Source organism: Bidens hawaiensis, unplaced genomic scaffold, assembly GCF_021521415.1.
Source record: "Bidens hawaiensis isolate Kalapana, Puna unplaced genomic scaffold, B.hawaiensis_p1.1 tig00004242_1, whole genome shotgun sequence".
NCBI lineage: Eukaryota > Viridiplantae > Streptophyta > Magnoliopsida > Asterales > Asteraceae > Bidens > Bidens hawaiensis.
The window spans coordinates 193,655-218,622 of NW_027491253.1; the positions used below are offsets into that span (position 1 = coordinate 193,655).

The 24,968-nt window shown below is 36.1% G+C and overlaps 1 protein-coding gene and 1 pseudogene across 1 annotated transcript; both read left to right on the forward strand.

The window, feature by feature from the left end:
- Positions 1-303: 303 nt before the first annotated feature.
- Positions 304-1,708, forward strand: LOC143625775 (CBL-interacting serine/threonine-protein kinase 14 pseudogene; annotated as a pseudogene).
- Positions 1,709-22,704: 20,996 nt separating this feature from the next.
- Positions 22,705-24,115, forward strand: LOC143625897 (CBL-interacting protein kinase 2-like). The gene has a single exon (XM_077096115.1). It carries the CDS (start codon positions 22,877-22,879, stop codon positions 24,101-24,103), a length of 1,227 nt encoding a protein of 408 aa, XP_076952230.1. The 5' UTR covers positions 22,705-22,876; the 3' UTR covers positions 24,104-24,115.
- Positions 24,116-24,968: the final 853 nt, after the last annotated feature.

Sequence of the window (24,968 nt, forward strand, 5' to 3'; positions counted from 1 at the left end):
TGGTTACCAATTACCCTAATCAAACTTTGAAAAATCCATATATATATGAGCATCCAACATTATGAATATTCTCATCCCCAACTACTCCTCTAGTTAAAAGCATCAAAATCCCTTCACTCTATCCAATCATCATCCATAACAATCTCTAAAAGAATAAATAATAACAATCTCCATCCACCTCAAATTTTAAGAATTTCGTAAACCACGTCGACTGATCCGTCTTCAATTTTGAAAAGTTCTGTTAGATTCGTAGTAGCAATTGGAGACCTTTTATTTTTTCTTACCAAACTAGGTCTTATTTTTAATGATATATTTCACGTGATGCCGGCTTTAGAACACGCGGGGGACGATTTACCGTCACCGATAGAGAGGACACTGTTCAGTAAATACGAAGTCGGTTGGCTCCTTGGCTACGGCGCCTTCGCTAAGGTCTACTACGCACGTGACATGCAGACAGACCAACACGTAGCCATTAAAGCCATCAACAAACAGAGTATTCTCAAAGGAGGCCTCACCGCGAACGTTAAGCGCGAGATCTCTATCATGCGCCGGCTGCGCCATCCCAATATCGTACGCCTCCGTGAAGTTTTAGCAAACAAGAAGAAGATATACTTCGTGTTGGAGTTTGCAAGAGGCGGTGAGTTGTTTGCTAAAGTAGCCAATTCACGGTTTACAGAGCATCTCAGCCGTCGGTATTTTCAACAGTTAATCTCCGTCGTCGGTTACTGCCACTCACGCGGAGTGTATCACCGTGATTTGAAGCTGGAAAACCTACTTTTGGACGACAATTGGAACTTGAAAGTCACTGATTTCGGATTATCAGCTGTGACCGAACAGATCCGGCACGACGGACTTCTGCACACGCTGTGTGGGACGCCTGCTTACGTGGCACCGGAGGTTTTATCGAAGAAAGGCTACGACGGAGCGAAGGTGGACATCTGGTCATGCGGCATCATTCTGTTTGTTCTCAACGCCGGTTATCTTCCGTTTAATGATTCGAATCTGATGGTGATGTACCGGAAAATATATTCCGGCGAGTTTCGAGTTCCACGGTGGACGTCGCCGGAGCTGAAACGGCTTTTATCGCGTTTACTCGATACGAATCCTGTGACGAGAATTACTGTAGATGAAATTATTAACGATCCGTGGTTTAAAATCGGTTACAAAGAAGTTAGTTTTCACCACGATTATCTGGATATGAAAGACGACAACAACGCAGGTTCCGTTACTTCCGTCACGCCGGCGGTTAACGGCGGTGATTTGAAAACGATGAACGCGTTTGATATTATCACGTTCTCCTCCGGCTACAATCTCTCTGGACTGTTCGATGAGTTAGAGGAAGGTGAGCGGTTTCTATCGAAGGATTCGCCGGAGAAAATAATCTCGGCGGTGGTGGCGGTGGCGGAGGGGCAGAGGTTAAAGGTAGTTACCAGAAAGGAGTGGTGTGTGAAGGTAGTGGGGGGGTATAAATGTAATTTCGGAATGGCTGTGGAGTTAAAACGGTTAACTGATGAACTAGTGGTTGTGGAAGTCAGGATTAGAGGAGGTGAGGTGGGACCCAGTCAACGGATGTGGAAAGAAAGAATTAAACCGGGTTTAAGTGATTTGATATATGAAACCGGTCCGGCCGATTGTCAGTGAGACAGTGACTGGTGTTCGATTATTGGCTTTGCTGGAACTCCATTTTTTCCTGCCACGTTGTTTTGTCGCATGTGGACAAAATCGTAAATTAAAAAATGAAATATTTTAAATTTTCTAAGTATAAAATAGTTTCATGCACATATCTTTTTTGTATTAAAGTTTTGAATATAAGAACATATTATATTTTTATCGTTTTCAATCTTTTTGGTATTTAATAATTTATAACCAACTTACTTCAGCTTTATTCTAAACGGAATCTTTTTAAATAGTTTTACTAGTGAAAAGAATCTCTTTAATTTGGATCTTCTTATACTCGTATTATCAAATGTTAGGTGTAGGGGTATGGTACTAAGCTCGGCTTACGACCTTAATTTATTATATCTGGCTTATTTTATTATATGGACTAATACAATATTATTGGGCTGAGGGGGTTTTGTGGAGGTAACCCTAACTGGGCTAGGCCCATTAGGGTACCATGATGGTGGCCATGAGGCTCTCTATATAAGGAGGTCTCCACCTCCTTATTAAGGGTTGTCGTTGTTGCTCTCAATAAGAGTCACCACCATAACCATTTTTGTGTCTGTAAACAAGAGATCCTTGAGATTTCTTAGCAGTCACCTCCACACCCCCGAAAAGCCATTGCAGATCTCAAGCAAAACCGGAGAAGAAGATCAAGACGTGGTTCGTTCATCTCGAAGACCAAGGAACATCGTCATGGATCAGGTCAGATTCATTTCATATTTCGACATTAGGGAAGCTCAATGTTTTTCGTGCACCAAATGTCTACAACATCAGGAACATTTACAAAGGTACACTAAGTGTCTGGTATTAGATTATCTAACATCGGTGGTGATTGGTGAAGCAACGATAGTGAACCAACCAACAAATGACTATTGAAGATTGGAGTGGACTGGTAGTATCTCAGACTATTAGGAGCTCTCAATAGCGTTGTACCCAATGTTGTGGCTGACGAAATGGATAATCCAACTCATATCGAAAACTACAACAGATCTCAACATGCAAATAGTGTTGTACCCAACCTCCCTCCCTCAATCTTAAGAACCTATACTGATTCTCACACATACGGACCATCAAATGGAGATGGTCCCCCCATGTATGGGGAAACTAGCAGTTCTTGATTGTGCTAGAAAGAAAGACTTGTCCATTCCGAAAGAAACCAACAAAGCACTACAATAATCATTGTAGAAACATGTGTAGCAGGAACATCTAGCACCATCTGTGAGACTGATATTGACTCTTGTTAGTAAGGATAAACCCAAAAATAATAATAATAAATAAATAAAATAAAATAAAATAAAAACTTTCATTCCAATGATTTCATCCATGCCACTATGCCAGAGAGACACAATTCTTAACACCCGCATCATTGAGATACTGGCCCCTCTTCCAAGATACTAAACCATGAACCACTAGATTTTGGACCTTGGTCGATCCACTTCATGACTCTCACTAAATCCCAAGCAAGATCATGGGCACCAAAAAACAGTGTCCCATAGACGGAATTAAGTGTAGGTGAGGGGGTGGACTGGCTTCCACTCAACAAACCACTATGGCCATTAATGCTAAAATTTCACAATTAAGAAGTTAGCTTATTTGCTAAAACTGATTAAGGGCATGGAAATTGGCATGTGAAAGGTGGAAAAATAATTACGTGCCACGTCTACATAAGCAATAACGGTTCCACCTCATAGTAACATGCGTTATGATCTCATTAGGGTTTCTCTTTTTTTTTTCTTTTTTTTTTATTAAAAGAAGTGGTGAGGTGGAGCATGATGGTTTGTTGTGAACTTGTGATATAAATGTAGAATCGCCCCATAGTTGTCGTCTCTCCCATGCTACCATCAACCACGCCCTCTTCATGGTGAACGAGGGTGTTGAGCCCACATATATAGATGGGCATTCACGCCCCTTCAATGGATCAAAACACGCAGCCTATCATGAACGGGCGAGGCACAAAAGACAAAAGGCATAAGAGTAAAGAAATCCGCATGGTCAAGGAATATAGGCTGGGCAGGGCCCACGCAAGACTTGGGGACGAGTTTAAATGCACCACAAACCATCTTCAACCATGGATCAGGAAGGAGTTCTTGAACCAAAAATTTTGTTCATTTATTGAGATGGAAGAAGAAAATTAATGTTGCCAAAAATATATAAACGAATGATGGGTTGAAATCTGCTGCTTGAATTACCACACAAGCAAATAACTATTAGACTCGACTTATTGAGAGGGATTTCTCTCCTTGACGCGGCCTCTAGGTGAGAGTAAATATTGGTCATGAGAGAACAAGTGACATAGAGAGCATTGAAACTCATGAGAATTGGTGTAATATACGAAAATTCTGAAAACCCTAATATAATAAATATGATTAAGTATTGCGAACAATGGTTATATCAGATCCTTATATGTTTCTAATGTTGGTCATTTGATATTAAAATGAAAGTCGAAATAATGAAAATATAACAATTACAATAACACTAAAACATAATATGGTTATATCGTAACCCAATAAAATAACAAGAATTTGTATTGCAATTATATTTTATATAAAATATATTATATGTTGTAACATATCTTATATCTTGTGCAACCTGACATCAGATAATAATAATAATAATAATAATAATAATAATAATAAATAAGTTAACATTAAAAGAAAAGGAAAGGTGGTAAAGGAAAGTTATGTGTACAGCCATCATCATCGCATCAAATTGTTTCATTTTAAAGCTTCTAAAATTAACATCGTGAATTACGGGATTTCTACAATCAAAAGATAGCATTAGTTGATCCATCCTAACCGACTCATTCATCATAAAACCCTTTTAAAAAGTATTTCTTCCCCCTTACCACCTCCGTCGCCCTGTTGCCGCCCTTCCCCGAGTGAAACGGTGCCGCTGTTGCTGGAAGCCACCACCACTAGAGATGGTCAAAAAAACCGGTCCGGGAACCGGTTTGCCGGTTTAAACCGGAAACCGGTTTTTACGAAAACCGGTTTTTTAAAAACCGGTTTGACCGGTTTACAAACCGCCGGTTCGTATTTCGGTTACACGTTTTAGAGCCAAAACCGGTTAACGAACCGGTTATTAAAAAAACCGGTTTTTTTTTATAACCGGTTATAGAAAAACCGGTTAACCGGTTTATAAAAAAACCGGTTTTTGACCGTTGTGGAAAAACCGGTTAACCGGTTTTTCCATAACCGGTTAACCGGTTAAAAACCGGTTTTTGACCGTTGTATAACGGCTATATGGCCGTTTTTTTTTTACCGTTTTTTTTTTTTTTATCATTTTACCCCTACAAACATCTATATATAGTTTAGGTTGGGTATTGGTTAGATCACACTCGATTATACAACTCCAAACGCTCTAAACGTTTATTTCATACGCAATTATTTTGTTATCTCACGCTCAATTATACCACATTACCACTCCATACGCTCGTATTTCGTAGTCGATTATCATGGCCTCCCAAAGTGCTGCTTCATCCGTCAACATGGGTGCCTCGAACACGGGAGAAACGGTCGTTCGGGTCATCCCCACGAAACGATTTGGGAAGACGCCGGTAAACGTCAAAAGGTAAACACCCCAAGCAGTGAACTTGGAAGGTATGGTGGTACCAACTTTGTGAAACACATGACTCCGGATGAATTTAGAAGTCTTGATTTGCTGGCTTGGTGGAGAGGTAAGGAGGATGAGTTTCCGATCCTCGCCGCCATGGCCAAAGATTTACTAACGGTCCAAGCTTCCACGGTAGCTTCGGAGTCTGCTTTTTCTGTTTCTGGCAGGGTTATATCGATTAGGAGGACTCGACTCACTCCACCAGCTATAGAGATGTCGATTTGCTACAAGGATTACTTGGACTCTTTAGATAGGGCACAACATCAACGCTCACTCGAGGGGGAAATGGAGTATGAGGCGGGCTTGTATGAAGACGAGGTCAATCAAGGACACACTCAACCAATGACCGATGAAGAAGCCGCGTACGACGATTACCTAAGGAATAGCTCAGGATCGGGTAGCGAAGAAAATTAGTTAAAGAAACAGCAAACATGGAGGCAAATAATGAGTAAGAAACAGCAAGTTGTTCATGTAATCGTGTCTAAGCATTCTTTAATGTTTGTATTTTTGAGTTACGAATATGCGATAACGATTTAATGTTTGTATTTTTAATGTAAAAACTATAAATGAAAGTTATGTGTTTTTAATCTTCCAAGCAAAGAACCCTAACAACGAAAGCAAAGAATGGCTTCGGTGAGTCCGTTTTGCCTTGTAGTTACCGGTTTGCCTTGTAGTTACCGGTTTGTTTATACTGTGAAAAAATAATGGTTATTTAAAAAAAAAATAAATAAAAAAAAATAAAAAACCGGTTAACCTAAAAACCGGTTTATTAACCGGTTCTAACCGGTTTCTAAACCGGTCCTAACCGGTTAGACCGGTTAGGGTTTTGACATACAAAAACCGGTTATTAACCGAACCGGTTTTTTTCCGGGCCAAAAAAAACCGGTCCGGTTAATAACCGAACCGGTTTTTTTAAAAAAACCGATTTGTGCACCTCTAACCACCACCACTCTTGGTTGCGGGAGACAACCATCACCTCCCTCGACGCTTCTCTGCTTATCGGAAAGCACTGGTGTCGCTCGTTGCAAGTCCAAAACCAGCCGTCCATCTAGGTTCAAGGTAATGTTACGTGCGGTTTAAATTCTGTTATTAGCCATGATTTTTTTAGACAACTGGTAACACATGCTACCAATATGGAGAAGATGAACTCTTACATAAACTATTTTAAAAGAATACCTTTGCTTTCCAACTATCAAGAATTCACCACAGCCACATATATAGATGTGGTTTAGACTTGTTTATACAAGTGTACTGTTAGCATATATATATATATATATATATTCAATATAATATGTATTAAATATAACATCATAGCATAATAATTGATATGCTTTCACAAATCTAGTATAACGTCACAACTACTTAAATTTTTGAATATATTAAACTTACATAATGACTACGGGTCATCAAAGGTATATAAAATCATAAAGTTTTGTATTTCTGTTTTGAGTTAGCATACTTGAACTAGTATATTTCACTACAAAATATACAAACCGAGACGATACCGGTAATGAATAGATCAAATCTTTTACGCATGTTAAAGCGTTTATAAATAAAGTGTATTAAATTTTGGATATAAATATATGAGTCTAATATGTAAAAATAACGGGATTATAGGTTCTTGTGGTTAACTACGGACAAGTTAGATTGCTTTGCTATTTGGCTTATCGGTTAAGGTACGGATTCTGTGGTATTTAAATTATAGCGTAAATATTGTCTTCATCAATCTCATAGTGTATGGGTTTCGTGGCCTTACACTGGTAGCGTCATATTATGTCCTTGTTTTCATAACATATCGGTTCTTGAGTTGTTAGTTGCATCATAGTTTTTGATCCGTTTCATAGTATCGTGTCACTGTCATCTTTATTAAGTCGTTTCTTTATATACTGCAAATTGTTAGATTGCTATTGTCAAATTGATAATTGAAATGCATGCGATAGAATATATTTTATTGCAATCATTATCGCATGTTCCAAATAGACCATTGTATATTGACTTATCGTTATCGAGACATATTATATTGATATTGACCATTGTTATTGTCTTTTATTTGACCTCAATACCCGAGCATTTATCCACCTATGGGGACATAGGGCGTCAATTGAGGCACCTTTGACGTGCTCTATATGTGGCGGAGCGATTAGTCCACAGCCTCTCTATATTATGGTGCGACGAGAGCACGTTTTGATTTATTGATTATTGAGAGGTGTATGAGTCGATCCTAGGTAAACTGTTACTGGAGTGAGATGGTTAGGTGCGTGTGCCCACATTCCTATCTCACTTAATTATTGGTGCATTAGTCTGTAGCTAATGTGCATACTATTATTGTTACTGTTACTGTTACTGGCTCACATGGGTATTTCCAATGATAGATTGTTATTGTACTGATTCATAACTGATCGTTCAGCGTATTGTTAATGGCTTGCGTACTTTATTGGTTTCCCTGTTGCTCTTTCATTGTATCGTATTTTTCTTCATCATTATTGTTACTGCTATTGTTTCCTCCGTTACTGAGCAATTTTTGGCTCAGCCGTGTTTCTTTGTTTTGTGTTTTCTTTATTTGTTACAGGTACTCATGGGAATCAGGGGAATGTGTGATAAGAGAGTAAAAGAAAAAGGCTAAAAGTGGGAAATCGAGGAACTTAATAAAATTTCTTTTGAGTTAAACAACTTTATTTTTTTGTCGTTTTGTTGAGCACTTTAATTTAAATGTTTCTGGACCGTTGTACGATTTTAAAAATTAGGGTTAAGACTTTAATGAAAATGTTTTTAATGTCTATAATTACCGTATCGAGTGGCACGTCAGCCCTAACCGGCCCGAGGTGTTACAATTGGATTCAAACATTATTATTTCTTGGTACCAAACCAGGGTTAACTTGGATGGTTTAGCTTATGGCATTTTGTTTTTATGGACGTAGTTATGTCGGGTCCAAGCACGATATTTTGCCTACCGAACAAATTGTGTGGGATGTATGTTAGAGACCACCAGGAACATCTTTGGCAGTCACTATCTTAAACGGTTATATTACTTTGGAAACACTTTTATTTGGCAAGGAAATATAAAAAAATCTACTATAAATACCAAGTGATGATGTAGAATGCAGGTCATGTACTCTCTCATCGTATTCGATCACGTTTCCTGATTATTGTCTTACACTTGTACTTATTCTCACATCAAAGGAAGTCACAAAGAAATCCCCTATTTGCGGCGAGGATAAACTCACCATAAACCAAATCTAGCTATGGACAGAGAAAGAGATCCCCCCCCCCCTCTTCTCCTACTTCTCCCGGCATCACCCCTAAAGGTTTTCTTCCAAAAAGCATCATTCTTATAAGTGTATATGCACTTATAATATTACTATATTTGTTTTTGTTTATAAGTTTGATTATTGTTACACATTGTCGATGATCATGATTTGAAGTAAATTTTGTAAGTGTTTTTGTCATGAAATTTTAGATCATCCCCAACGTTAGAACATAATAGAATCCATATGAAGTGGAAGAGAGTCAAGGCGTAGGATCAGAAAACACTTTTCTATTGCAAGAGAAAACTGACTAAAAAACTCGTTGCAATGATTCTTTCTTGATGATACATCTAAACCCTCTAACGAAGCCCTATTTTTATTATTTATCCCCAATTTGGTGAACAAGCCATTATCATAATAATCATATTACAATTAGAATACTTGTCACACCCCAACCATGACGGAAACGTCGGGACGCAACCGATTGTTCATCGCACAAAACACTATTAAGTGCCAATATTTAATCAACTCATTTAAATTCATAAAAACACAAAGAGTCACATAACTTGTTCATACAATAACCGAATTCAAATCATAGTAAATAATATAATGTTCGTTTTGCTAATATCCTAATAGCCTCGATAACGTTTTTTCTTCAAGTCCTCGAGTCAACCTAAAGTCAAACCTGTAACATTGCATAAATAGATTTTGTCAACACAAAGGTTGGTGATCAATTTCATAGTTTTTGAACAATAGATATATAATATGAAATTCCACAACTTGTATACAAAACAATAAATAATAGCAACAATTTAGATAAATGAAATCGTTAATAAGAATACATTAACGACACCTTTCTATAAGGGGATGCCAAATATACTCGGATTTTGTATGAAATCGTTAATAAGAATACATTAACGACACCTTTCTATAAGGGGATGCCAGATATACTCGGATTTATGAATCAACCATCCAAAAGCGGTAAACACATTAGCACTCAAGCATATAAGCATATAATCACCAAATCGAGCATTTATTTAAATAAAGTACACAATAAAGTTTGTGGTTTAAGACTCAAGTATAAATCATTTGAATTTGAATAAGTTTGCAATGTCACCCCCAAAATATAAAAGAGTGAAAGCGGGGGATGAAAATACTCACATTCAAGTAATAAACTTGAAAGATTTGATGATTTGGAACGATGAGTTTAACGAACGAAGCTAAAGGAGAAGAAGTCTTGTATTAGAAAAGTTGTCTTGGAAGTCTTTAAACGAAAATAAATGATAAGAAATGTAAACAATTTAAAGTTTAAGGTTTAAAATGTAAATATTTAAGAAATTATAATAATAGTCCTTTAAAAATGTAAGTTTGCTCGAAACCAGGTTAAAGTATCTAGCCCTTAATTTTACTCAACCTATGTTAAGTAATAAGGTGGGTAAAAATGCAAGAAAGCAAGTCCCTTTATAATATAGATACTAAAATGGGTTTTAACGAGTGTTCGGGTGGTCGGTTCGGGTCTTGGTGACTTGACCAAACCCAAAGTCAACTTTCCCAAAATAATAAATGTACGAGATAACTCAATAAATTTTAAAGAGACTTAACCAAGTATGTAGTTCTATTGTTTTAGAACTAACAACGTCCGTTAAGCGAGTGTTTGGTTTAATCGGTCCAAACTTTGATATAAGATCAAGTTGGATTCAACATTCCGAGTACTCTGTGAAAATAATTAAAATCAGTTTATAAAGTATTTTTAAAGAAATATATAAGCTTTAATGGTTAAAAACATACCTGTGTGTCTTAAGCGAGTAAACTTGGTTTAGTTCGGTTTGGTTCGGTTTTTATCTTGGAATAAGGCCAAGAATGGTTACCACATGTCCAAACATCATAGAACTTGTAAAATAATTTATAAATAATAATACCAAAGTTTTACATACAAAAAGTCAACAACAAACTCTTTAAACGAAAGTTCGGTTTCCGGTTCGGATCTTGTTTCGGGATAAGATCGAGCTTAGATTCTACAAACCCATAACCATGGAACTAATTAAAATGATTTTAGAAACTCAAATCTTACATAAAACATGTTTATACAACTATTCAAACAAACTAGTAAACAAGAGTTCGGCTTCCGGTTTGGAGCTATTTACGGAATAACCGAGGCTAGTCTCTACAAACCCATAACCATGGAACTCAAAATGTAAAATAGAACTAAGATGAGCAGAAGTTAAACAAGTATAACAAGTTTGATAGTTAGATGCGGAAAATATATATAATCAAGGACTACTACGAGTCCTCCATGTAGCTTTGTCTTATGGGCCGGACACTTAACCGACCGAGAACGGAGAAATGCCCACCGAAGGTACAAAGGTTGCTATTATATATATGTTGTATAACTATCTTCAAGTATAAATAAGTGTTAACAAGTTGATTATAATGTAAGACTATGGTCAGTTTAACTTTGGAAAGTCAAACTGCCAAAAAAATATGAAGAACACCTTTGAATGCTTGAGAATTGGAAGAGAAAGAGATGAATGAGCAAGGATTGATGAAGGGGATAGTGGTGTATATATAGGGTGGGTTGAAAGGGTTAAGCATGGGGTTTGATATCAAGGTTTGCATGCAAGAGGGGTTAAGACAAGTCACAAAACAACAAAAAAAACAAAAATGGGGCTGCTGCTGATCTGTTGCTGGTCAGCACGTCGGTTCGCGTCCGGAAGTTCATTTTTGATGAATTTTGAGCATTTTAAGTCCGTTTTCGAATCCGTAAAAGGGGTTTTTCAAATTAGACAAGCGGGAATGTTTTAGTAACATAAAATCTAATATTTTATATATTTGAAATGTTCGGGATATAAATCGGGTCGGTTTACAACATAAAAAAAATACAAAATAAATACAATTTGACCCGAAATCGAGGGATGTCACAATACTACACCAACTTTTCAACTCAGGTCATTTCATATTCACCAACTTGTAAATATTGTCTGGAATTACAAAAAAATTGGGAGGGAAGAAATCCTTCGCAAAGGGAGGTGACAAGCATCTAGAGTCTAGACCACGAAAATGGAGGAGAAATTGACATCCGGCACATAATCATGGAGAAGAGAGATAGCCCGGCCTACTACTAGAATATATAATTTTGTGTTTTTGATGAATCTGCATGCTAATTTTCAACTATGGACGGGAATTTAGGTTTGGTTTTGTAGTATTTAATCATATCTACCTCTACGATTATTTATATTTTTTTATATATTATGTTTTGATGGTTATTACGAAAGATTAAAATACAAAGGGTGATGAAAATGAGAAGTGTGAGAAGAATTTGTGGCCACACAAAAACCATCCAAAAAGTTCTAAAAATAATAAAAAAAAATCATAGCTCAAAATATAAATAAAAAATGAAAAAAGTTTAAAAAATGTTTTCCTCGTCATTCTCGTTAAAAAAAATGCCAAAAAGAAACAATGCGGAGACAAAAGACACAATGACGAAAATGAACAAAAAACACAATGATAACTAAAAAAGACACAATAAATCGCAAAATATAACACAATGTTGAACAATATAACACAATATCAAGAAAAAAAAGATACAATGTTAAGAAAAAAGACACAATTTTAAGGAAAAAAATACAATCAATGACGAAAATTAACACAAAAAACAATGGTAAACAAAAAGACACAATGATCTTTTTCCCTCAACATTGTGTTTTTTCTTTTAAGAACGAGGAAGACGGTGGAAACATTTTTGTGTTTTTATTATTTTTTGGTTTTTTTATTAAATTTTGAGTTATGATTTTTTATTTATTTTTTTTAAGTATTTTTTTTATGTAGTTATAAATCCTTCTCAACCTTCTCTTTTTTGTCTGTATTTATAGAATAACTTGGCCTATTACATTATATGCCTTTATTTATTTCCTGCTTTTATGTTTTGTTATAACATATAACTAGGAAAATATATATATAAAAAATAATATAATAACATTTGTGCTAGTTTCCAACACGACTTGAATATGATAAAAAAATAATAAGGTTTTTGTTGTCACATCTAACTCGTTTAATAATCAGATTGTGTTTCGGTTGACCTATTTAACTAAACGCGCATGTTTGGATTGACTCGTTTAGCTAGTTTAATTAAATAGGTCGGCCCACCAATCTGCTAATTTAATATATCGAGCTACTAGCCTGTTTAGGATTGAGTTATTCTACTAAGGGTAACAAAAATGAGAAGCCTAATTTATTGTCATGTGTGAAGTGAGGACCAAATGTAAGGCCCCGATCCCGGTAACCTTACATTCGGTATTGGATTTACTCATAAACTCAGTTTGTTATAGCGGAAGTCTATACAAATCGCAGCGGAAACTTAAACTTTTTACATAACGATCTTATTCCCTAACTATTCTTCAATATGGATAGCCTCGTATGCACCTCAAGCTTGCCACTTCACCAATAATATCTGCATGCATACTAAAAGTCAGCTACACGCTAAGTGAGTTCTAACATTTCTTTCTTTTAATTAAATTTCGAATTATAATTAAATCACACTCTTTATTTATACGCGTCGTAACACTCGTCTATAACCAGTCACGTACGTACATGCTCATAATCGAGCCTTCTATTCTTACTCGAAATCGAACCCTATCACATTAAAGGGATTTGCCATCCTAACTTGTTGCGTGTGCATGAGGCCCGAAGGCTCTACGCACGAACATGCAATCGTTCATTTACATCAATATCCGTATTATAATGCTACGCATGTATTTGATAGGACTTGCCCCCTACCTTCTTTCTGTTCTATCCACTGACTTTCACCCATACAAATAGTATCCATATTTGGACCATACATTCACACAAGTATATCTATGCATTTAAAGTTATCATACCATGCAATCACACTATCTACACTCATAATTAATAGCTACTGTACTTAGTGTCCATAATCGGACCACCTATTCATTGTATCAATAACTGGACCAGCCATTCATTGTATCCATAACTGGACCACCTATTCATTGTATCCATAACTGGACCACCTGTTCGTTGTATCCATAACTGGACCACCTATTCATTGTATCCATAACTTGACCACCTCGCACTAGTATCCATAATTGGACCATGTTATACATATTTTTCTAATCAATCAATTCGTTGTATCTATAATTAGACCACATTGCTATCATAACATGTGCCCGAACACAGTATAGGCTTTTAGTCCTTTATTGTGTTCGTGCATGTGCTTTTCCGTCCATACACTCTACACAGGTATTAGTAGGGCTTGCTCCCTGACTCTTTCTATTCTATAAACTACCATTCAAACATTTAAATACATATTAATGAATTAATACGTAATCACGTCATTATAAGATATATATAATTAATTACAATTACATATATCTATTCTTTCACATACGAGTATGCATACAGCCCCAAAACGTTTAAAGGAAAAGGGGGGCTAGAACTCACCTGCAGACGATTCCTTTCCGAGTTAATCGTCATTCCTTTCCTTAGCTGAGCTCGATTACACTTTTAAATAATTACACGTATTAATTCTCTTTCCTTAAGTTTCTTTATTTTCTTAAGTTAACGGAGTTAACTTTTGAGTTAACTAAACCGAACATATAACCTGCTCAACCTGATTATACTAGTTCAACGAACTTAACTTTATATTATTAGTTTGATAAGCTTTTAACTTTATTATTTTAACAAACCATCTTTATCGGCTTAATGTTTTCTTAACGAACCTACGGTTTATGGGTTCGAACGAGTTAGTTCTCGGGTTCTAACGAGTCGGCTCGGTTCCACCCGACTTGACTCGAGTCGTTCTGCTCTGCTCGATCCAAAAACCATTCCACTTGAGTCCGCTCGAGTCAAACTTGGTCCACTCTAGTTCACTAGAGCCAAATCCATTCCACTCTAGTTCACTAGAGCCGAATTCCAATCCACTCTAGTTCATTATTCCACTCTAGTTCACTAGAGCCAAATCCAGTCCACTCTAGTTCACTAGAGCCAAATCCATTCCACTCTAGTTCACTAGAGCCGAATTCCAATCAACTCTAGTTCATTATTCCACTCTAGTTCACTAGAGCCAAATCCAATCCACTCTAGTTCACTAGAGCCAAATCCATTCCACTCTAGTTTACTAGACCCAAATCCATTCCACATTAGTTCACTAGAGTCAAATTCCAATCCACTCTAGTTCACTAGAGCCAAATCCATTCCACTCTAGTTCACTAGAGCCGAATTCCAATCCACTCTAGTTTACTAGAGCCAAATTCCAATCCATTCTAGTCCACTAGAGCCAAATCCGTTCCACTCTAGTTCACTAGAGCCGAATTCCAATCCACTCTAGTTTACTAGAGCCGAATTCCAATCCACTCTAGTTCACTAGAGCCAATCCCTTTTATGTTCCAGACGAGTTGTATGCTCCCAGTTGAGCCAAACTTTCTGCCCGAGTATCTAACTATATTTGAGTCGACCAAACTTTTGAATCGAGTCTCCCGTTTCACTCGACTCACCTTTGCCGAATCCAATTTATATACGTATATATGATGTCCAATCATTTAAATCTATATCCAACTTTCTTACTTGGTTCAATCAGAGTTCAGTTATGTCGGTTTGGGTTCGGTTCGTTTAACTTCCAACTTTCAAGATTTACTGGCTTTAGCTTTAGATATTGAACAAAAATAGAAACAAGATGAAGGTGAAACGAAAGGCAAACTGTGACATCTGCCCCGATCCGACCCGACCCAGGTACCCGTTTCTCTGACCCGATCTCTTTCTTTTATGATTTAGTATTTATACTTTATTTTTAATATGTATTTTCCTTCCCGCCTTTCGTTTCCTTCCCGTTGTCCCGTCCCTCTCCTTTTCTCTCTTTCCGCCTTCTTTTCCCTCTTGTCGCCGTCCCGCCCTTAAGCCTTGTTTCCCTCTTTTTCTTCTAACTCTTTGCTTGTCCTTTGTTCCTTCCCGCCTAAGGTTGTCTGCGCAGCTCCACGCGCCAGACCCCTTGCAAGAAATCCTGCGTGAAGACCATCTGTTCCTGCGATACGCGAGACGAACGCTTCCCGCGACGCGCTAAGGATTTGTAGTTCCCTCGACGCGCGAAGAATTATAGTTCTTCCCGCGGCGCGCTAGGAATCTTAGTTCCTCCCGCGGCGCGCTAAGAAATGTGGTTCTTCCCGCAGTGCGCATGGAAATGTAGTTCTTTCCGCGACGCGTTAAGGTTGTTTTTGTCTGCCTTCGCGCTCGCGCTCTCTTGACCTTCTGTGTCTGCCTTCGCGCCTTAGCCTTCTCGCGCTAAACCCTTTTGAGTTCTGTTGGATCTAGCCGTTGCTTTTGTGTTGTCTTATCTTTTGAGCTGTTGACCTAATCTGCTTTATGTCTGAAAAGTTACTTTCGGCGCAGCATGCGCACCAACCCCCTTGGTTGGCAGAAAAAGTGACTGACATTATCTTTTGAGATCTGCCTTTGCCATGCTTGACCAGTACCTTTATCTGAACTGCCCATAGCCTTTTTACTGTTCCCTGACAGCTTTATCTTGCCCCCTGCAGCTGCCATATCTTTTGATATCTTTTGTTATCTTTTGTTTTGTCTTGTTCTGTTTGTCTTGGAACCTTTTCCCCTTTTTCTGGATTTATGTCTCCTAGGGTTTTCCTATAAATAATAGTATTATTTTCTTAACACTACACACACAAACACTTAATCTCTCCTGTTTTCCTTGCTCTCTCTGCCGCCTCCTCTCTGCCTCCGTCTTCCTCTCCGTTCTGCCTTGCTTTTCCGGTAATATATATATATTATATATAATAATTTACTTATTAATTATGCTAACTTATAATCAAGACTTAAAACAGATCGTTAAAACAATAATCTTTAATTATAGGTTAACTTGTGCTTGTTTAAAGTTGGTTCTTGCTTTATCTTACACCGCATCGTTTATCAAGTGAGTAATCTCGTACCTAATCCCTTTTTGCTTTTAATGTTTTGGGATGTTCATGTGTTCATACAAACTTAGAGTCTTAAACTTGTTTATGAACTTTAGTCGCGCAGTATCCCATGTGTTGAGGACGTAGACTTGGCTGTTTATTTGTATGTGTGGATCATTAACCGCTTTGTTCGGTCTATTCCGCAGTTTTCATGGTACCATTAGATGAACACGGGAGAACTATCGTTTATGATTTTCTCTTTTGTATACACATGCACAGTTTGTCTTGTTTGTGAGCTCAATTGTGAGCACTGGCAGTCTTATGAATCTTAGAGTTGGTCCCGATCAGATTACACCCTTGTTGAAAACCAGACATACACATGTTGCGCGCAGTTTTATTGTTATCTATTATCATCTATTAAACTTGATTTCTCACCAACACGCAAGTGTTTGACGTTTATTTTAACACATGTTCAGGTTTGCAGTAGCTGTTTTGGAGTTCGAGGACACGTAGGAAGTTTCTTTATTTTGGACCTAGATTAAAATGTATCAAGACAAGTTATTGCTGTTCAAATATTTTGATTTATAATATATTGATTTATGTTGGTTTATTTATATCTTATGTATACGTTGCGCATGCGTGAATGAATATATTTATTAAATATTGACACCCAATAGTGTCACGAGTAATGAAACAATATGTGGCGCCCCGATGTATAATCCGCCTTTGGTCGGGGTGTTACACAAACTTGGATCTTAAAAACGTACCTTATGGATTCGGATAGATTAGAACTTGTTTACTTTAAAATCTTAAACGAATCTCCTTAAATCTTGAATGAATGAAAGGGAATGTTGTAGGTGTGTATGAGCAAAGAGTTGTGTATTTGTGTGTGTCTGATGATTGAAAGGATGATGGTGAGATATTTAGGGTTTTAGGGGATGTTTAAATAGGCTAGGCCCAAGGTTTAAGCCCGTGATCCTTTTCAAGTCCATAGTCCCTTCATTACTTATCCTATCATCTTACTAATTAGTCAAATTAAATCACTTTAACGAACGACACGGGATAAAATAGACTCTTATTATTTTATTTAAATAAATTTCAAAACGAGGATGTTACACCAAAGGAGGAATGACATAAAAAAACACGTATTTTCTCTAGTCACATGCAAGGCATATGTTAATTCCCCTATTATTTCAAAATGTCTATAACTTTTTCGTTCGAAATTAAAAAAATCACCATAATAATAAACATTTTTTTATCTTTAATATGAGTATACTTTGTTTTATAAAAATAAAAAAAATTATGTCATTGTGTTTTTCTATATATCATTATGTCTTATGTTCATCATTGTGTTTTTTTTTCAAAAGTGATGAAATTTGAAAATTGTAATAGTGAAGTAACACCGTTGTGTAATTCTAATATGTTAATATAATGATAAAATAGCAATTATATTTAATACATAAAAGTAAAAAACACATTGATTAATGCATATTACACAATAACATAAAATATAAAACACAAGGATGAATACATATTACACAATGATCTGAAACGTAAAACACAATGGTAGTTAGATTATACACAATGACCTGAACATAATACACAATGAACGTAATACACAGTGACTAAAACAAAATGATGAGTAGAAAGACACAATAACGAACAAGAGATAAAATGACGAGCATAAAGACACAATGACGTACGTTTTGTTTTAAATTTTATCTTTAATATGTGTAACGATTGAGTAACACAATGACCATAACCTATAACACAATATATAAAACTCAATTAAAAAGCACAATGTATAAAAAACCCACGATTTTTTTATGTACATTAATATGATACTCATATTAAAGATAATAAATCGCTTGTTATTATAGTGATTAAAAAAATTGTTGTATGAAAAAAGTTATGAACGTTTTAAAGTGATAAGGGAATTTACATGTTCATTGCATGCGGGATATAAAGCCAACAATATGGACGATTCCATATTTGTCATTTTCATCATTTTTTATTCTCAAATTAATCAAAGTCATCCAAATATAAGATCAATAGACTAGATCACTTTTCACACTTCTCATTTTTGTTTACTTTGTATTTTAACCTAACCCGGCTTGTTTAATCAATTTTTAACAACTCACCAACCCAATTAACTAGTCTACAATTTAATTATCATCTATCAATTAGCACGTTCAAATGCGTTGGATTAAAGTAAGTTGTATTAAGGTTACAGAATATTTTTTTACTCGAATAAAAGTATGTGTGGTTATCTTCGTTACAAGTGTATGGCTTGAAGAATGTGGGGATGATTTAACTACTTTAACTTTTAAAAGTTAAAACAGGTATCTAAAACATTTTATATTTAACACGCTGTACAGCTGGACCAGTCTTTATGGTTCTACCACCTTTATTGTTGGACATGTATGCCTTCAAATTATTAGTTACATAGTCAACACGCGGATAAAAAATTTTCAAGTTAATGTTGCCAACAATGCCTCTATATTCAAGAATTGAGGTCTATACTAATTCCATTATTTGTTGAGAAGAGGAAAAAATGAATATTGCCAAATATTTAGACTTTTTTCCCCATTACATGTTGTCCCAATACTGTTAATCTGTGTAAGACTATAAGCAGATATTTTATACAAGTGGCTTCCCTGCCGAGGTCTACTGCTTATCCATGGTGTTGGTTGATAATGGTGTGCCCAGTTCGCATTATTCTTATAAGCCACATGTTAGTTGCCTGGTCATAAAACGCCTCTTGAGTTTTGCTAGGTTGTGATGATTCGGAAATCTGGTGCCAATGATTCCAATTAAGGCATTTCTTACGGTCACGAACTCTTAGTTCACGATGACTGACCTGAGCTTAATGCTTCGGATGTATTTGTGACAACAGAACTTGAGGGTCCAGGCACGTTGATTTGAAGTTAAATGCTCCTTTCTGCCGATTTAGAGATTCCCACTTCTCAACTAACATAAACTATATTAGGTTTTATTGACTTAATGCACGTTGGGATTTTGCACCTACCTTATTTAAGTTATATTGTGAAATCAGAAGTTGATTTATAAGATCAATGAAATATTCAACAATCGAATATATATATGGGGAAAAAAGGAATGAACGGAATATTCATTATTCACTACATGCTCCTCTTTTTTGTATATAATAGTTATGCTCAGATATAATGTAATTATCGTGTGTATTAATTAGATTATAAAAAAACATAGACAATAAATATAAAAATAAATTAAATCAGTTGTTGCAGCTTCAAAATCCTAATACATATCAAACGAGTCAGATCTGGAGGCACATGATAAACACGACTGTTTAGAGTATTCCGCATCTATGCATGTCTGCCTATCAAGTTGTATTACCAGAAATGAATTCACCGGTATAAAACCATATACATTCGATTTTCATGACGACCAACAATTTACCTCTCGCCGTCGGTATCATCCAAGAAGCTAGAAAGAAATCTAGAGAGAGATGAATTGAAGCGGTGGAATTTATGATGATGTAGATTGTAGAATAGTAAAGTGGGTTTGGAAAGTATAGGTGGTCTCAGAAAAAGTGACACGTTTAGACACCTGGCCATACATCAACTAACCACGTTCAAGCGGCAATGTACACACCTCACAACTTTAGGTACAACTTCTGTTGCATAGTATCTCCCAATATTGTTATATTATAAATGAAAAAAAAGGAGAGAGAGAGAGAGAGAGAGAGAGAGAGAGACATGTGATTGCTAATTAACAAGAGACGTAATAGAAACTATGTTGGAAACCTGTGTACCACACTAATTAATTAAAGAAGCAAGAAATAATCATAACTTAATGGTTCTAATAATTCCAATTTAATGCAGTTAACTGATAATAATGCCAATTTTGAAAATAACTATCATCAGTCCCAACTTTCACACTGTTTGTTTTCATTTGACTCCCGTTAAAAAAAATTTAACGGCGTTAAGTTTTTTTCAAGTTTCAAATTGATGTTTTAAGGCTTTCGTTCAGAATAAGGATACGAGTCGATTGATATAAAACTTACCTCAAAACAGTGGTCCAAACGATTAAAGGATGCTTCAATTCCAGTGTGTAAACTTTTAATTAATAAAAATCAAGTTGTTTTGACTACCGTTTCGAGACAAGTTTTAACAGAAATCATGTTGTTTGGACCACCGTTTTTCCAAAGGCGTTGGATTTATTTAATACAACAGAGAAATAAGACTAAATATTGATACGAGTTAGAAGATTTGAGTACATGCTTGTTAACCACCATTGTTATTTCATCTACCAACGAATCTCCCACTCGGTAGGGGCAAATTGTCTTTTTATGCACCGCCGTTCATGTTTTCTTGTTGCTCCCCAATGAACCTACCCACATGTATATCATACAACCCCAACCTTACTCGCACCCCCATCTCGCCCCACCTTTGTCGCAATCCCAGTCATAAGTGTTCTTTATAGTTCTTTCTACCACCATTTGATCAACAAATTTCTTTATATTCATTACAGTTTCCTGACTAGATATTTGTTTATGTTATGTACACGTTGATTTCTTGCAATTAAAGTTGTCATTTCATGTATTCCGGGCTAAATGCATTATTGTGATTTGTGACCGGGGATGGTGACAACTGACAACAGGTGAGGGCGAGATGACCAAGGGGGCTGGAAGTTGGGTGGTATATAAATAATAAACTAACTAAAGTGTAACTTTCTTTTCTAAATTAACGTAAAATAAAACTAACACTTGAACTTCCAAAATGTGACAGTTGAAATAGTTGAGTATATCCGTATAAATTACCCTACTAATGTCAACTCATTTTTTCCCAATAGGGTTGACACCTAAAAACTTTTTAGTATACATACATTATTTGTTTAAAGAAAAAGTCACAAACCCTAATTTTCGAATTAAATTATTTTAAAGTTTTATATAATTTAGTGAAGTGACTTTCAAAACATAAAATGGTAGACATGATATCTATCATGGTGAGAACATGGCATTAATTATTAGGATGACTTTACTAGGATTAAAAGAAACTTCCGTTTCAATTGAAAAGAAGACAGTTTCCAGTTGTTGTTTGTTTGTAATGACCATTAACAAAAGTTAAGGTCAGTCTCTAGCAATAATTAGCATATACCCGAGAGGTCCATTGTTTACATATGGTCAGCTTTATATAGTCTTATCAAAAGTGAAGATTAGAGGTTATGTTAAAATACTTATATTATACAAGGAAGATAAAATTACAACTTAAACAATAAATAAAGTTTATAAGAAATTAGTTAGTATTTTATGAATTTTATATTTTCAACTTTTGATTTGTTTCTAAACATTGCACTTTGAATGTTATTTTGGTTTAACTTTGTCGTCCCAAAAAACATATTACAAATTATGTTGTCCTTTCAGATTAATGTATTTGTTAGATGATTTCTATATTTCTATCTGTGTTGTACACGGGTCAATAACCTAGTTGTAACTAAACCATCCAAAATTAAAAAGGCATTAAGACCATGCGTTACGGTGAGGTGGGGGGGTGCCACTCCCTTCCACCTTACCTTTTTGGCCTTAAAACCATTTCATCCGATTTTACACTGCGGCCAACCTATCTTCAACCTCTTGGAGCGCTAGTGCAATTTGCGCAACATGGCTCAAGGTAGTGAGACCATAATCAAATCTAACCAATGAACGTATACCTTTTTAATCCAACCAATATATTTATAAAAACTAAAATGATTAATTAAAACCCATCTACTACACATAATTTATAAGTTAGTTAGGTAATGATGCATTACCAAGATGGCAATAAGTGCCAACTTTTTCGGTTAACTAACCACGCTTTACAACACATAGTCTGAGATCCACCTCAAATATTTTTTTTACATAACATTCACCTAAAATAACAGCTTATTACATAACTAATGATATTGATTGTCTTGGTAACTCATGTTTCACGTCAGTTTAACATATTCATATGCTTCCAAAAAAAATTAGATACTTCTATATATTAAAATAAATTAATAAATATCATTCCATAAAATACGAATTATATGATTTTTATTCTGATATAGGCGAGACAAAATATATTGACCAAATAAAAGTAGAAAGCTCACCGAAACACGGTTCACATGTGAATTATTCAAAACAATTATAGAAAACGAGTGAAAGGGTAATTACTCAAATATTAAATTAAAATTAATGACTAGGATTTTTTTTCCATATATATAGCCCACGATTATATGCATACGCATTTATATCCTCTCTCTCTCTCTCTCCATACCTGCACAGCTGTCCACAAGCTTGAACCACCAAAGCTGATGATTAAAACTCTGTAAACCTTTAATAAACAGTTCACTTTTGGAGTTTTTGATATTGCCCACCAACTGTTCGACGAAACGTCCAGCTGAAAACCACCAAAATTTGTCAGTTTCGTCACTTTCCCAAACAAAATGGACTCCAAAGGCGTTGTGTTAATGCAACGTTACGAGCTGGGCAAACTTCTGGGTCACGGCAATTTCGCAAAAGTGTACCATGCCAGAAACCTAGCCAACGGAACAAGTGTCGCAGTCAAAGTTATCGACAAGAATAAGGTTTTGAGAACCGGAATGATGACTCATATTAAAAGAGAAATCTCCGTCATGCGATTGCTCAAACACCCGAACATTGTACGGCTGTATGAAGTCTTGGCAACCAAAACTAAAATTTATTTTATTTTGGAATATGTGAAAGGTGGTGAGTTGTTTGATAAGTTATCCAAAGGGAAATTAAAAGAAGAAGCTGCCAGAATTTATTTCCGGCAGCTTATTTCGGCTATCGGGTTTTGTCACAATCGCGGTGTGTACCACCGCGATTTAAAACCCGAGAACCTGTTGTTGGATGATGAGGAGAATTTAAAAGTTTCGGATTTTGGTTTGAGTGCTTTGGCGGAAACCAAGAGGCAAGATGGGTTGTTGCATACATGTTGCGGGTCACCCGCGTATGTTGCGCCCGAGGTTATTAATCAGAAAGGGTATGATGGGGCGAAAGCGGATATTTGGTCGTGTGGGGTTGTTTTGTTTGTGCTTTTGGCGGGGTTTCTTCCGTTTCATGACTCGAATTTAATCGAAATGTATAGGAAGATTGCGTTGGCGAGGTTTAAGTTCCCGAATTCGTTCCCGGCTGCAGCCAAAAGTTTGGTGTTTAAAATGTTGGATCCGAACCCGTTGACACGAATTAGCATTGCGGGTATTGTAGGTCACCCGTGGTTCAAAACGGGTTTGGTTGAAACCAACACTGTCACCACCAGCACCAGCGCTGACAGTGTTGGCGCTGGTGGAGGTAGTGTCGGTTGTTGTAACGCCTTTGATATTATTTCGTTATCACGAGGGTTGAACTTGTCTGGATTGTTTAGCGACAATGGTGAAGACGATAAGGAAGTGAGGTTTATGTTGAAGCAACCCGGTGCTACCATTGTTTCGAGATTGGAAGAATTAGCGATGGGTTTGAAGATGAAAGTGGTGAAGAAGAATGAAGTTATACTTAGAATGGAAGGTTTAAAAGATTTAGTGGTTGATTTTGAAGTGTTTGAGATAATGCCTAATGTTAGCCTCATTGAGGTTGAGTTAGTAGCGGGTGATCGAGTCGGGTTTCAGGAGATGATGAGTAAGCATGTTAAACCGGTGCTTAAAAGTGTGTGATCGAGCTTGATTCCTTTTTCGACTTGATAATGGCAAAACAATTTAAGTTACCCGCGCTTGACTATCATATTGGCTCGGGTAACTTAAGTTCATAGAACTTTTGTAGTCAAGGTTCATAACAAGTCATCTACATGAAGCACGTTTTCGGTTTTATGGTATAGATGAATCATGGCTTTTAACTTTATACGAGTTTGGTTCATATAAAGATAAATTGTGAAATAATATGTAATAATACACACGGTTTTGGTGGTCCTAGACTCCTAGATACGTGATTGATTTTGGTCGGTCAAGAATTATTATTGTAAAGGCATATGCTGTTTAAATTGATAAATAGTGGAATTAGTCAATTTGGCCGGGTTGTTATATAATAGCTTTATATGTTAATACTAGATATAGTGGCATCAAAATCCTACTTAGCGTATATGATTTTAGTTGTGTATTACTACATGATACTTATTCGCGTATCTACTCTGTAGCTCACGTATCCTTAGTAAACACGTGTTATACACTTATACCCTCGTCTATCATGATACTCGACTCATAGCTGTATGCAATTATGTCCATGGGCGAACCATTTAAAAAAGGTTTAATCTATACAAGAATGAGTTGCTTAATATATATTGAGAAAAAAATGATGTCGATTTTCTTTGTTAGTGTTATTTTGAAAGGTATTTGGTAAATTATATGCACTTAAGAAACCTGTGGCGAAGATTTGCACACTATACAATTTACGTGATCTACTAAAAGATTGAAGTAGTACTCAAGTATTTCTTTTGCTCTAGCGTTACACCGATAAACATCAACTCTTGTAAAGTATTTATAGGTTTTTCATCATCATATTTGTTGTTATCTTTTACACTTTTTT